This window comes from Notolabrus celidotus, chromosome 22 (assembly GCF_009762535.1).
Source record: "Notolabrus celidotus isolate fNotCel1 chromosome 22, fNotCel1.pri, whole genome shotgun sequence".
NCBI classification, from domain to species: Eukaryota; Metazoa; Chordata; class Actinopteri; order Labriformes; family Labridae; genus Notolabrus; species Notolabrus celidotus.
This window is the reverse complement of record NC_048293.1, coordinates 18,009,042-18,023,165: the sequence shown is the minus strand read 5'-3', so window position 1 is coordinate 18,023,165 and position 14,124 is coordinate 18,009,042. Positions and strand designations below refer to the sequence as shown.

The 14,124-nt window shown below is 37.7% G+C and overlaps 1 protein-coding gene across 1 annotated transcript; it reads left to right on the top strand.

Moving 5' to 3' along the window:
- Window positions 1-1,213: 1,213 nt before the first annotated feature.
- Window positions 1,214-12,282, top strand: c9orf72 (C9orf72-SMCR8 complex subunit). The gene is made up of 10 exons (XM_034675719.1): window positions 1,214-1,445; window positions 2,664-3,159; window positions 4,740-4,835; window positions 5,390-5,454; window positions 6,099-6,171; window positions 6,839-6,955; window positions 7,628-7,863; window positions 7,991-8,048; window positions 8,325-8,434; window positions 11,615-12,282. Exons 2-10 carry the CDS (start codon window positions 2,713-2,715, stop codon window positions 11,799-11,801), a joined length of 1,389 nt encoding a protein of 462 aa, XP_034531610.1. The 5' UTR covers window positions 1,214-1,445; window positions 2,664-2,712; the 3' UTR covers window positions 11,802-12,282.
- The last annotated feature ends 1,842 nt before the right edge of the window (window positions 12,283-14,124 follow it).

Genomic DNA, 14,124 nt, shown 5'->3' with positions numbered 1-14,124 from the left:
TACATGTAGTGTATTTGTTGTGAGGCTGTCAAGCTATACTCATTATATGTAAAATAACATAAAACAGACAACACCCCCAGCCACCCTAAAAGATGCAAAACTAGGTTTACAGTTTATCTAATCTCTGTGTGATTGTGTTGCATCGATTGTGCATCTGAATTTTTATTTTATTTTATTTAACCAGGAAAACCACATTGAGACTAAGAGTCTATTTTACAAGTGTGACCTTGCCAAGATTGGTAGCAGCACATTCCAACAAAGTTACAGACAAACAACACAGAATTCTAAAAGATGACAACATATCATGAATTTCAGAACAAAAATCATCAGTCAAAGCATCTACAAGCTGATGCATCTTCCTCAAAAGCCTTCTGTCTGCTATTAAAAACATTTAAAGAGACAAGCTCACTAGAAACCCAGGCTCTCCTGCAGCTCTCCTGAATAACTGTAAATATTGTGAGTAATGTGTGAGCTGAAGTGAATAAAGGACGAAGAATCGGTTAGTTAATGTTCATGTAGGCTAATTGGGGTTCTATGTAATTTCAGTCAAATTCTTTTGATGGGAGGTGCTCAATGGATAATTTCTTTGTGGGCCCAGACACTTTACCCCTTCTAATTTTGACGTTATCTCCACAAACTCTTGGGAGTTTTTGAAAGCAAGCTGCATTGGAATAAAAGGGAAATAACAGCATAGTTATCAAGTAAAGAAGTGTGCAACATTCAAAATCAAAATGTAATTTTAAAAAACGGTTGTGACTGTTTGATTTAAACGACCAGACTTTATTTCAGTTCCACCAGCTGAGGAAGTGAGGTCGGCTCAAACAGCACCTGCTTTTAAATCACTCTTAAAAACGTACTTTTATAGAAAGGCATTTTTAGAATAAATTAGCTGATTTTCATTTTTGTTTTGTTTTTAATTTGTTTTATTCTGTATCCAGTTTTACTGTTTTAGTGGCTCAATTGTTTTATTCACTGTAATTTCAGCACAACCTCACTGTATTTCCCCCCCTGATGTTTTTCCTTGCTTTTCATGCTATTTTAATCTCCCAGTGTATTTTTACCCTTGGGTGTGAAGCACTTTGTAACTGTGTTTTGAAAGGTAATTGGCATGAATAAATAAATGTATTATTATTATTATGAATTTAATAAACCCATTTTCTGCAGGTGGCTTCTTGAAAAAGTGATGACATCATTCACTCCCTGTCTTATTTCCCTGCCTTGCTCACTAGAGGACGCCGTGCAGCTCTGTTACTGGCTGACGCAGCTCTGACGTATTAGGAAGTATCTTGAAGACAAATCGCAGCTGACTAGCAGGAGGCTGTTGACGTTCAGATGTTGAATGCTGTGGCTTTTGAAAATAAGAAATAATGACATGTGAACAGTACCTTAAACTCTTCCTTTAGAAACACTGCTTGTGGCGATTCAGTCCGAAAAAGAGAGACCAAGTAAGTGACTGCGGTGTCACCATTTGCTTGTGTTAGTTTTGCTAATGCTATGACATATCCGTTTCAAGAGTTGCAAAATATTTAGTATTTTTTCCTTGCTGCAGATTATTACGTGATGAGAAACCCTGTCTGTTTTCGTATTTAACTCCTCAATACTCACGGTAATGTTGCATTAAGCCTGAAATAATGTGAACTAAGGTAACCCCAAAGTAGACTTGAGAAAATTGTCAATGCAGCAGTGATTGTTTTTCCTAAATATACTGCTCCAGGTCTGAAACTAGCCTTTACAAAGCTTACTGGTTAATTATGCATATATATAACAATCAAGTGGTGGTGGTATCAATTGATATGCATAAGACTAAGCGATTCATTTTTTAATATTTTAGAAAATACCAAAGAATGTATGAAAACATTATCATTTCAGTGATTTTCATCAATTTTTCAGAGAAAAAGGAGCTGCTGTTTGGTGGCTGTAGTAATAAGAATCAGCTGACCCAAACAACATGCAACAAATTATTCTCATTCAGACATAAAGCCTCATAAAGACTCTTTGTACCCGCTGTAATGAGAAGCAAATCCGGAGGGAGCTTTAGTGGTATTTGCAGTTTGAATAGTTTGGATCATTTATTAAGAAGAAGTTTGAAGTTTTTATTTTATTATTGTGTCATGCATACAATCATATGCCCAGCCCAAGTGGGGTTACAAGACACCATCAATTTGTGCAGTCCAGGGTCAGAGCGCACAGCACGATCATTCATTGTAAGGAAACTGAGGGAGAAAATTGTAACAGAATAAAAAGAAAATAATACAAATAAAAAAGCACACTACTTAAAAAGACTATTTGTCTTCTTGTCCAGGCTTTTGATAGAGATTTAGCTAGTTTGAACATGTAAAAATTAATCAACCAATTTAGTTTTTGCACATCAGTCCACCACAATATTTCAGGCTTTTTACAGGCAATTTCTTGAAACAATCTGTCTCTGAGGTCATCATAATTTGTACAGTACAAAAGAAAATGGGACCCTGTTTCCACTTCATTGAAATCACACATCTCACATCTCACAGAGTCTGTTTTCTTTAGGGATACTTTTAAATCGACCGACCTCAATGGCCAGAGGAAGAATACCAGATCTTAACTGCACAACCAAAGATCTTTGGCTTCTAGATAAACGAGACCTGAAATATACAAGAATATATATTTTTTCTTCTTCTTTCTAGGTTTAGCATCTTATTCTTTGGAAGACATCAACATTGCCAAGTCTCTCCCATGTCCTCTGGCTGTCCACCCCAGTCGCCTGCCGTGGCTAAGTCCGAGGTTGCCATAGAGGGAGAATGCCCTCTCCTAGCCGCCACCTTTGCCTACTGGGACAACATCCTGGGTCCCCGAGTGCGCCACATCTGGACACCTAAGGGTGACCAACTGATGTTCCTCAGTGATGGAGAGGTCACATTTCTGGCCAATCATACACTTAATGGAGAGATCCTGCGCAGTGCCGAGTGCGGCGCTGTGGATGTGAAGTTCTTTGTCTTGGCAGAAAAGGGTGTCATCATCGTGTCTCTTATCTTTGACGGTGAGCTGAAGGGGGACAAGAACACGTGTGCCTTGTCTATTATCCTGCCTCAAACAGAGCTGGCCTTCTACCTGCCTCTGCACATGATCTGCGTGGAGAGGCTAAAGCATGTTATCCGCAGGGGACGCATTTGGATGCAGAAGGTATTTTCCTTTTCTTGCTGATCTCTTGACTTCTGACTTTTAGATATGCACTTATTATTCACACAAGAACAGGCAAATTATTACCCTTTATACTCATTAAATGCACTTAAAAACCTCATTCAGCTTTAGTTCTTGATCTTTAAAGGGTATTAAGTAATCCATCACCTCTGCTTTACCCATTTGGGATTGTAGCAACATTGGCAGAATAATAAAGTTGCAGTCTCCCAACACAAAGGAGTAAGTTAGCTAATTAGGTCTGAGTACTCCCACAGAGAAAGCCAGCGAGCAGGTAATAACAGGGGCGGACTAAATAATAGGACAGTCAACACTATAAGAATCTGCTGAAAAATACATTAATAATGTGGAGACTGCTGTGGAAGAGGTTGTGTTTAGCTGAATGTCAGTTTGTTAAGTAGAATTAATTGTAAAAATTGTATATGTTTTGAACATTTTGACTTTTTATATCTCTTGGTTTTACCTTTTCAATGGAGGTGTTCTTATCTTTGAAATCTTTTATAAAAATCACAGCCCTTGTTTAAAAAAAAAAAAAAAAACTTTTAAAAGATGTGTGATGTACTGTGTGATGGCTGTGTGATGGCTTCAGGGACAATTAGCAAACCTAAGATTTTTTTGGAACAGATACATCTATTTGTGTATTTACCAATGTGCTTAGAAATGCGGAACCCTCACACCAACAATTTAGGTTTTTTAGAAATTTGATAAAATTGACTTAATATGTTCAAAGACAAAAAAAAACATTTCAAAGAAAAACAAGTCAATGCTTCCAAAAGTGAGATATTGGACAAAAAATAGTCGTTCTATTCACAAGGGATCAAATGTTTTAATTCTTTGGAAGGAGCTACCCATTCATGTTAGATTGTCCCCAACATTACCAACTTTTAAATCACGTCTTAAAACTAATGTTTACTTCTTGGCTTTTAATCCAGTAAGAAAGTTGTGATCTGTGTCTTTGTCTGTTCTTTTTTTTGCTTTTATTTTATTTTTATAGTGTTTTTATGTTTTTAATTATTATCCAAAGTATGTTTTTTAGTGTGTTTCAATTATTTTTATTATTTTTTTTATTTTATTTTTTACAGTGTTTTATGTTCTGTGTGTTCTAATATCTATTATTCCATTGTGCAGCACTTTAGTAAACTTTAAATTTAACTTAAAATAAAGTGGTTTGGATCAGATTAACTAATCCACTTTGAGTTCTTTCTCATAATGCATTTTATAGTCCGTCATAAATCAAGTAAAACAATAGGTTGTAGCCTCTTCCAGAAGTGCACTTCACATAAGCAAGCGTTTTTGGCATGAGCCCTTAAAATTGTGTCCAATCTGTCCAGTCTTAATGGGTCTCAGTTTTCCTGTCCCCTTTATACTGCCATGTAGAAACTCTCAGGGAGTTAATAAATGGTTATTTGTTTACTTGTTTTTAGTCAAGATTGAGCTTTCTTGGCTTGTTTCTTTGAGACAACAGCTTATAACACCACCTCCTCCTATGACTTGTGTGCCTATTAAAATGACTCCAGCATTCCATAGTCTTTGAATCAACTGTTCCCTCTTTCTTTCAACATTAGGGCTACAACATCATCTCGGTTCTGAGCTTGGAGATTGTTCCGATCATGGAGCTGTTGGCCTCCATGAAGACACACAGCGTGCCTGAAGAAATAGATGTAAGTGGCACACACACACACACACACACACGAACACACGTGACTTTTAGAGTTCAAAACTGAAGAGTAACAAAAAGAAGAGCTAGAAACCTTACTACATGTTTTTAACTGGAATATCAAGATGAAATTGAAGACGTGAATATATTTCTTGTAATGGCAGCATTAATCGCTGAACTCCACATCAAGGATAGTGACTGACTGAAATAAGTTTATTTCTTTATTGTAACACAATCAGATTTCACTCTTGGAATGGAACACATTTCGGTTATCTATTATTTTATAAAGGTTTATATTTTTCAGGGTCTTGTGTTGATAATCGCCCAGTGTGATCCAATACATTTCCTCCTTTTAATATGCAAATGTAACCAAAAACAAAAAGCAGCACAAAGAAGGCCCCTCGACTTCTTATTCCTTTTTCCTCCACCATAACACGCTCGTTTTTCTGCATCTTGTTTTTATCACAGCAGTGTTAGAAAAAATGCCCATCAGCACTCTTCTCTTTGTTTGGAGAAGTTTGGAAAGTGACTAATTTGTTTGGCTCTCCCACCATGTAGATAAAAGACTCGGTGCTAAATGATGATGACATCGGGGACAGCTGCCACGAGGATTTCCTCCACAAGTAAGCACTCCGGTACATGGCGAATGGAGACAGATGATGAACAATGCCCATTTAACACCCATCAACCTTCCAATGATGAGTAATGGCTGTCCACTTAGGCGAAGTATCCTCCAGAGAAGGGTCGAAAGTTAAATCACTGTTAGTGTTGAGAGTCTGCAAAGTCCATTCCGGCGATGAAGCTTCCAATTGCTCGGAGGTGTAGGAGATTAGTCCAGCATCCTGTGGACACTAAGAAGCACCTGTTAACAGGAGTTTATTAATTTAAGGATGATTGTAGCTAAAGGAGACTTTTTATCCAAAGAATTATTGTACTGTTGCTCACAAGTTATGCTCTGCTAATGAAAGACCAACCTGAGATGTGAAAAGGATTATTAAATGTCCAATGATATACTCAGACGGACAGAATATGAACTAAACTGCTTGAATACAAAGTACATTTTAGGCTCTGAGGCACTGTAGCTCTACTCCAGACCATTGCCAGTTAAATCCACCTTTATTCCTTCTGTGTTTAAAGCTTCATAACTGTTTGTTGGTCCCACTTCTTTTGGCCTCATCACTATTCCTCAAAACTGTGATTAATAATTGTAGCAATGTTAATGAAGCTAATTGCCTCTAATTTGCATGCCTCTGTCTCTGTGGTTCAGGGCCATCAGCTCTCATCTGCAGACTTGCGGCTGTTCAATTGTGGTTGGAAGCAACCCAGAGAAAGTTAATAAGGTAATTTTACAATATTAGTGGCTGCACTCAGTTACATTTGTAATTCATCTACATAATTTAAAATGTTTGAAGTCTGTTGTGCTGTGTTTTAGAGTTTAATGAGCCCCTTAGGTACTATTTCATTTTACAACTTACATGTTTTGCATTAATAAGAAAGGTGGACTCACAATGAGAAGGAGGAAATCATGGATTCCATAAAATATCCAACATAAATCTACTAACAATATTTTGCATGGTACATATCAAAGAGGTAAACAGCCTATATTAAGAATTGTATTGGCTTCAGGCCTGAGCTAAGCACCAATTAAATCTAGACTTTTATTTGTTACAACATGTAGCCTTCAGACTGACGCTGGCCTTTAGAGCAACACAGGCCTTATTTTGTACTTTTTGTGCTGAAATGTCACTTTTTGGAGAGCTTTTTTTAGCTGACACTGTGCAGGAATCCACTCTCCTTTAATCTAACCACTCGCAAAATCAAAATCCATCTTGTTTCCAATTCCGCTCTTAATGGGAATCTGATGGAATACATTTGCACATGTTTTTCTGTTGCATAAATTGCATTTAAGCAGCATTGTTGCTTTTTCTGTCAAAATATGTCAAAACCTGTTCCCCTTTTTGAAGGCTTGTTCTGTCAAAGTGTTGAAATGTGACCTTCGTTCTGCAGATCGTGCGGACCCTCTGTCTCTTCCTCACCCCAGCTGAGAGGAAGTGCTCTCGCCTCTGCAAGGCTGACTCCTCCTTTAAATATGACACCGGCCTGTTTGTACAGGGTTTGCTTAAGGTACCGGTTTACTATAAAGTACAATACATTTAGAATCAGAGCATTGGCAGTGGTTATTGTTCTGTATGGTCCTGCTTGTTTGTTTTTTTCCTTATGTGTTGTTCTGAGCTTATCTCTTTCTCTGACCTGAAATGTGTTGCTACAAGATATTGCTATCTGTACACTGTACATGATTTGGGGATGATTAAGTTATAGCTTTAAGAGCAGATGATGGACTGTTTACAGCTGGGTTTTTCAGTGCAAGAGGATTTAATGCCAAATAGGCAGATAATACTGTATGTCAACAAAAGCAGCAGAACCCCAGCAAAGCTTATTACCTTGATCATAAAAACATTGCTATGTTGTGGAAGTCCTGCAGGAGTTACTTTTAGATATCAACATAAAATGTATAGAGTGGAAAGGAAACTGGCCTTAGGAGAAACAACAAAAAGCAAGATTGGTAGAGCTCTGCTAACATTCTTTGTTCTTATGTTGTATTTTAGTGACCTTATATCTGAAGCATCTGAAATTCTAATAAGTATTTTTACTTTCTGCTAACAAGGAACTTCCCCCTATTATGCTTCTTCTTATAGAAACATAGTATGATCTCTCCTGTCTGCTCTTTAAATTAGGACTGAATGTGGCAAAGAGAAAAATACAAACATGCTCTAACATAAAAAATGTAATCCCCAGGACTCCACAGGCAGCTTCGTCCTGCCGTTCCGCCAAGTCCTCTACTCACCGTACCCGACCACTCACATCGATGTTGACATCAACACGGTCAAGCAGATGCCACCGTGCCATGAGCACTCGTACAACCAGCGACGCTACATGCGGTCTGAGCTCAGTGCACTTTGGAAGACGGACAGTGAGGACGACATAGCCCCCGACACGGTCATCCACACCGATGAGACCTTTACACCTGACCTGTAAGTCATAGACACACGTTGTATTCATTTACATAGTGCTGCATATTATTACTTTTTAAAGATGTGATTTCACAAAGTCTTCCTCCATACAAAAATGCCTCTATGATCCCTTTGCATTCTTCTTTAGGAATATATTTCAAGACGTCATGCATAAAGACACTTTGGTGAAGTCATTTATAGATGAGGTAAGCAACAAGCAACACTTCCTGTCATATTTGAGTCTCAATAAAGGCACCCCAAAAACTGTGTTAGTTATTTTAATATTATTATTGTTAGGGGACACAAACAATTATTTTTTGCGCTAGAAGTGCTCCCATAGTTGGGGTTACAAGTTTCTCTCATGACAAAAGCAATATGTTTCTTTCTCAAGGTCAGCACTAAGGAGGGGTTGTGTTATATCCCAATCTTTTGTGGCACAGCCGTAGCCCGGACTACTAATTGACATCCTGTGTTGTACCCAGGTGTTCATGCTGAAGCCAGGCCTGTCCCTGCGGAGCACCTATCTGGCCCAGTTCCTGCTGCTGCTCCACAGGAAGGCCCTCACACTGCTCAAGTACATTGAGGACGAAACGTAAGAGCTGTGACTAATACGACTTTAATCCAAACAACAGAAAAGATTATTGTTTGGCAGCACTCACACGCCTTCTTCCACAGAATAACTCCAAGATATGTTAATAACAGGGCTTATGATTCACTTGTTATGCAGCCACTGTTGTTGCTCTGATGGTGACATCACTGCCGATCATCATGTGGTCACTTTATGTATACAGCCTACATTGGCTGGCATAGGGCTCTCAGCCAGAATCACTCTAGTTTGATATCCTCCCTAGAGTTTTGTATGGGTTTGAAAGTGCTGCATGCTCACAAGGGATTACAAAATCTCCAGTTGAGAAATATCTGTCAGAACTGGGTGAGGCTGTGGCTCAGAGGAAACCAAAACAACATGGGGTGGAAAGACGATGGGGCAGCAGGGTAAGATCATACAAGTGCAGAGACAGCCCACACATTTTGAGTTCTAAACCACAACATTTCTTTTTGTAAGTAAGTAAGTAAACTTTATTTAGAGCATAGTCACAAAGTGCTTCACAGAGTTTCAATATCGACATGACAAATACAATGTGCAATAAATAAGACGATAATGAAAGCAGACAGAATAACAACAAATTACATAAGATGGTCAAAAGCAATGACAAACAAGTGTATCTTAAGATGCTTTTTAAAAGTCTCGATGGAAATAGCACAGCACACATGGGGAGGACGATTGTTCCAAAGAGTTGGCGCCACATGCTCAAAGGCACGGTCACCTCTAGTTTTTGCAAGCAGACCCTGATCTGAGGATCTGAGGGGTCTACTGGGGATGTAAGGATGGAGCAGGTCGGACATATATGAGGGTGCTTGATCATGGAGAGCTTTATGTGTTAATATGAGGATCTTAAACTGTATTATGAATTTGATTGGCAGCCAATGTAAGGAGAATAGGATGGGGGTGATGTGGGTTGTTTTACTGGACCTGGTTAACAGTCTAGCGGCAACGTTTTGAATTAATTGTAGTCGGTTAAGAGAAGATTTATTGAGGCTGGTGAAGAGAGAGTTGCAATAGTCGAGCCGTGAGGAAATAAAAGCATGAACCAGCATTTCTAACTCTGTGTGTGAGACCAGGGATTTCATTTTGGCTATCCCTGGTCTTTTGGTTTTTAGGGCACCTAAACCGAGGTGAAGAGTAGTTTACATCATAGCAGCCACTTATTGCTAAGTTCTACGAAACGTATGCAGATAAACTGAAGAGCAAACAAAACAAATGGGTGAGCATTTCTTTAAGAACTGTTCTCTATGGCTCTGATGGATTCTGCAAAGGGAACTCTGGATTGCCTTTAAGTGAATGTTTTAACTTTAGGACAAAGCATACTCTGATTAATAGATGTCTCTTTTGCAAAATGTGAATGCAGAGGATCATTTTAATTCATTTTAGTTTGAGGCTGTATGAATTGAAACTTTTCATAACCTCACAACAGTCTTTGCATTTAAGCCTCTCGTGTTAAACTATCAAAAAAGGAAAAATAGAAATGAAGTTAAAGAACTGTTGATATGACTTAACCCTGCTACATCAATAGAGTTCAATCAACGGAGAATAGATTCCTGTCTGTGTTATTGGCCCCACCCTCTGCCTTAGATTCAGAACCACATTCTTCAGCTCCGTCAACTAATCTGTGACTTAAACTCAACACGTGTCAAGCGTTCCCAATTTCTTTTTTTCATGCACAGTCCATGTGGTGACCTGGTCATTGCTCCATCTGGGCTTGACTCATCTCCTTCTGTGATTCCCAACAGACTGGCCTTCCACTCCCACTGACCTTCCCACTTCTTTCTGGACTCTAGTCACTCCCTTTTTTCTGTTTATAATAAAGCTTTTGTCTTGCGCATAGAATACATCTGTGGACTAAAGCGAATGCAGTTTGATGTTATGATTGATCAATTTCAGACTTGTGATTTAGTTTAATTGATGATAAACATAGATTAGCTCCCGTTCTGGGATCTTTCCAGCTTATTTCAGTGAAAAACATACAGAAATCCTCATTGCACTAACTGCACAGCACTAATCTAGTAACTGGAGTCCCTCTAAGTAATAGGTAGGTGGTGTGAACTACAAAGCAAGATCAATGGGAGTCCAGAGTTTTCAACAAAAGCCACAAAGCTGGCTCTCTTTTGATCTGGCTGGATCCCCAGCTAACGTGCTACATACCTGAACAGCTCAAGAGGAGGTTATTGTCAGAATTCTGATTTCTATCAACAGAAAACTGGATCATCTTTTTGTAATAATTACACTTTCTTAATGACAGACATATTCAAAGTATAGAAAATATATACGCAAACTTGTTGATCTTCACAGTTACATCAGTAAAGCCAAACATGTCTATGCAGTTGCAGATGCACAAACTCTATGAATATATATATCAGATCAGTCTCCACATGCATTCAGTTGATGATGTGAAAAAATATTCACATTATTAACTTAAAGGAATAAAGGATGCTTACTTAAAAAAAATAGGATGTCCCAGCTCCCACAGATCATTGTGGATTGTTTTATTCCTTGTTCTAGTTGTCATCCAGTCTCTTTGTTATGCTTCTGGTAATGCAGCTATTAGAAGACAGATACTAAAACTGGGAAGTCCTAGTACTTATCATGCAGTTGTAAGTAACTCTGACTTGTTGTGTTAGAAAAAACAAAGTGTGCTGGGATTTGTCAGATTTGCTTTTATCACACTCCTCAGGTAGAGGTAAAAGTGGAGCTCCAAAGTGTGCAAGGATTTCCTCTTACACATGGGTATAATATATTAAATATTAAGGAGAATGTTGACATGTTAACATGTTCCAAAACATTTAATCTGTTTCCAGAATGCTGACTACAATTTGTTCTCATACATAGTTAATGACTGCAAATCTATCTTACTCCAGAATCAACACTAACTACACCAGCAAAAGCATTATTTGTGTTCTCATGTGGAAGCATAAAAGCGGGCTTGTTTATGGTGGTGCTAACTGCCTGAGGTCTAAGGGCATACTATTTTACAGGTGCCTCGACAAGATTGTTTATGCTCAGTTGCCATCCTGTAGCAGCATACATAATTCATTGTGGCGTGGCGTTTCTGCTCACAGCTGCAAACCAACTCGATGTTAATTCAAAGCCCTCAGACCCTAAGTTTTCTAGGCTGTGAACATTGGCACTACAATGTCTCCCCTTCTCATGTTACAGGCAAAAAGGGAAGAAGCCATTTCGATCTCTGCGCAATTTAAAGACGGACCTGGATCTGACCGTGGAAGGAGATCTAAACATTGTCATGGCCTTCGCTGAGAAGCTGAGGGCAGGACTGCACTCCTTTGTTTTTGGGAAGCCATTCTTCACCAGCATGCAGGAACGAGATGTTCTCATGAGCTTTTGACTAAATTCTTTGCCTGCACTTTATTTTATGAACAGTTGATGAGAACAGTCATTTGGCTGCTTTCCTTTTTGTCCATTTATTTCATAAATGCATGCACTAGTACTCTGGAGAGAGGACTGCCTGTCGCCTCATTATTTGTTTTTATCTTGCTGAAATGAAAAAAAAAGAGTCTTGATCATTACGAGGCAGGACTAATGATTATTGCTGTTATGAGCCGCTAGAATTTAAGTTTACAATACAACACCGACAGATGCCTTGATCAACTGTTGGCATTAAGTGAGTCCAATGATCATTTGTACTCATATTCACTGTGGGATAGATTATGTATCTATTCCACACCTTCTGTAGAGAGTATGTATTCATTTCTGATGCTAAAGTTGACTGGTTTGCACACTCAGTGCAGTTACGAATCATATTTATTAAAAAAAATAGCATTAATAAATTCACTGCCTGTTTTTCAATAAAATTATAATTTACTGAATCTGTTTGCTGAATTTTAATCATGTATACTGATTGATTTTACAAGGTTGTGAGTTCTGAAGCACAAGGTTTCTTTCAATTTAGAAAAAAAAAGGGAAAAGCAATGTTAATCAAATCACATCCCTCAGGACCAAACAGATCGGTTTATATCTGATAGTGAGTGTCATCAAATGCTTATAGCTGGTTGTGCACAAAATGGATCTGTAGTCTTTTTTTAATTCTTACAGCAACAACCAAGCTGTTTGCAGTAAGGATCATCTGTATACACTGTCACCTTACATTGACATTGTTCTCAAAGTAAATAAATTTAGTTTATTTGCTTTCAGTGTCACTTAAATAAAATGCTTATTGTTTTGATTAAATGTGCATTCATAAGCGGTGGTAATTTCGATAAATTGTGTTCACGTTAGACTACAAAACAGAATGCTAACAGTAAAATAAAAAGTTTACAAAAAACATTTACTGCTTGATTGTTAAGTGTTAAACAAATATAAGGCCCTTCTTTTTTTTTTTTAGAATGTTACATTGGCTTACTAGTTAAACCCTAAAAACATTACTAGATAGTTTATTCAGCCTCGTCAGCAGTAGATAGCCTGAATCCAGAAGGTCAATGTCATAATTATAATTATAAGTAATTTGAACTGAGGCCGCTGAAGTTCAAAACAACCTGACTGCATGCTCTGTGGGATGATTTTCAACCCTTTTTCTTACATTTCATTTCATTTCAAAAATACAAATTTGAGCAATTTTAAAAGCAGTCTGAATAAACAAAACCACCTACATGTTTAAATTGTATTTTTTATTATTGTGGAGCCCGCAGTGAAACACTCAATATTACAGATTCAACCTCACTTTAAAAGTAATAAAACAAGCTACAAGAATAACAGAAGAAACTAAATATACTAAAAGAAACAAAGGAGGGGATGACAAAAATAGATGCATGACGATTTCCTAGTCTCTTCCTTCCATCAAGACAAATTAATGTCACTGTAAAGAGGGTTATCAATGTCCTATAGTTATTGGTGATACGTTTCCATCTGTAATATATTGAAGGAGGGCATGCTGATTATTCCTAAATTTCCTCACTATATATGTAGACTACACTACCGGTCAAAAGTTTGGACACACCTTGTCATGCAATGGTTTTTATTTAATTTAATCATTTTCAACATTGTAGATTAATACTGAAGACATCAAAACTATGAAATAATCTGGTTTTGCCATAATCTGGATTAAAACAGCAGTCAAATTGAGCTATCCAATGTGTACTAACCCTACCTCTGAACAACACAACTGATGTTCTTAAACACATTAAGAAGGCAAGTAATTCCACAAATGAACTCTTGACAAGGCTTATGTTAATTAGAAACCATTTCAGGAGACCACTTCATGAAGCAGACTGAGAGAATACCAAGAGTGTGCAAAGCTGTCATGGAGGAAAAAGGGGGCTACTTTACAGAATCTAAAATTTAAAACATATTCTGGTTTGTTTAACACTTTCTTGTTAATGAAATAATTCCATATATGTTCTTTCATAGTTTAAATGTCTTCTGTATTAATTTACAGTGTTTCAAATAATTGAAATAAATACAAACCCTTGAATGAGAAGGTGTTTCCAAACTTTTGACTAGTAGTGTATATGTAAACAATTCAGAAATATATATTTACATATGTCTGAATCATATTGCTTCTGTTTTTAAAACACTCCCACTTTACCAAAAACATTCACTGTGATTGGACGGATGAACCATCAACTGTGCTTGTGGTTTCGCTTACGCTTTCCTCTGATTGGTCAGTATTCGACTTCCCGTTTTCCCATTGGTCCATTTTGTGACCGTTCTCC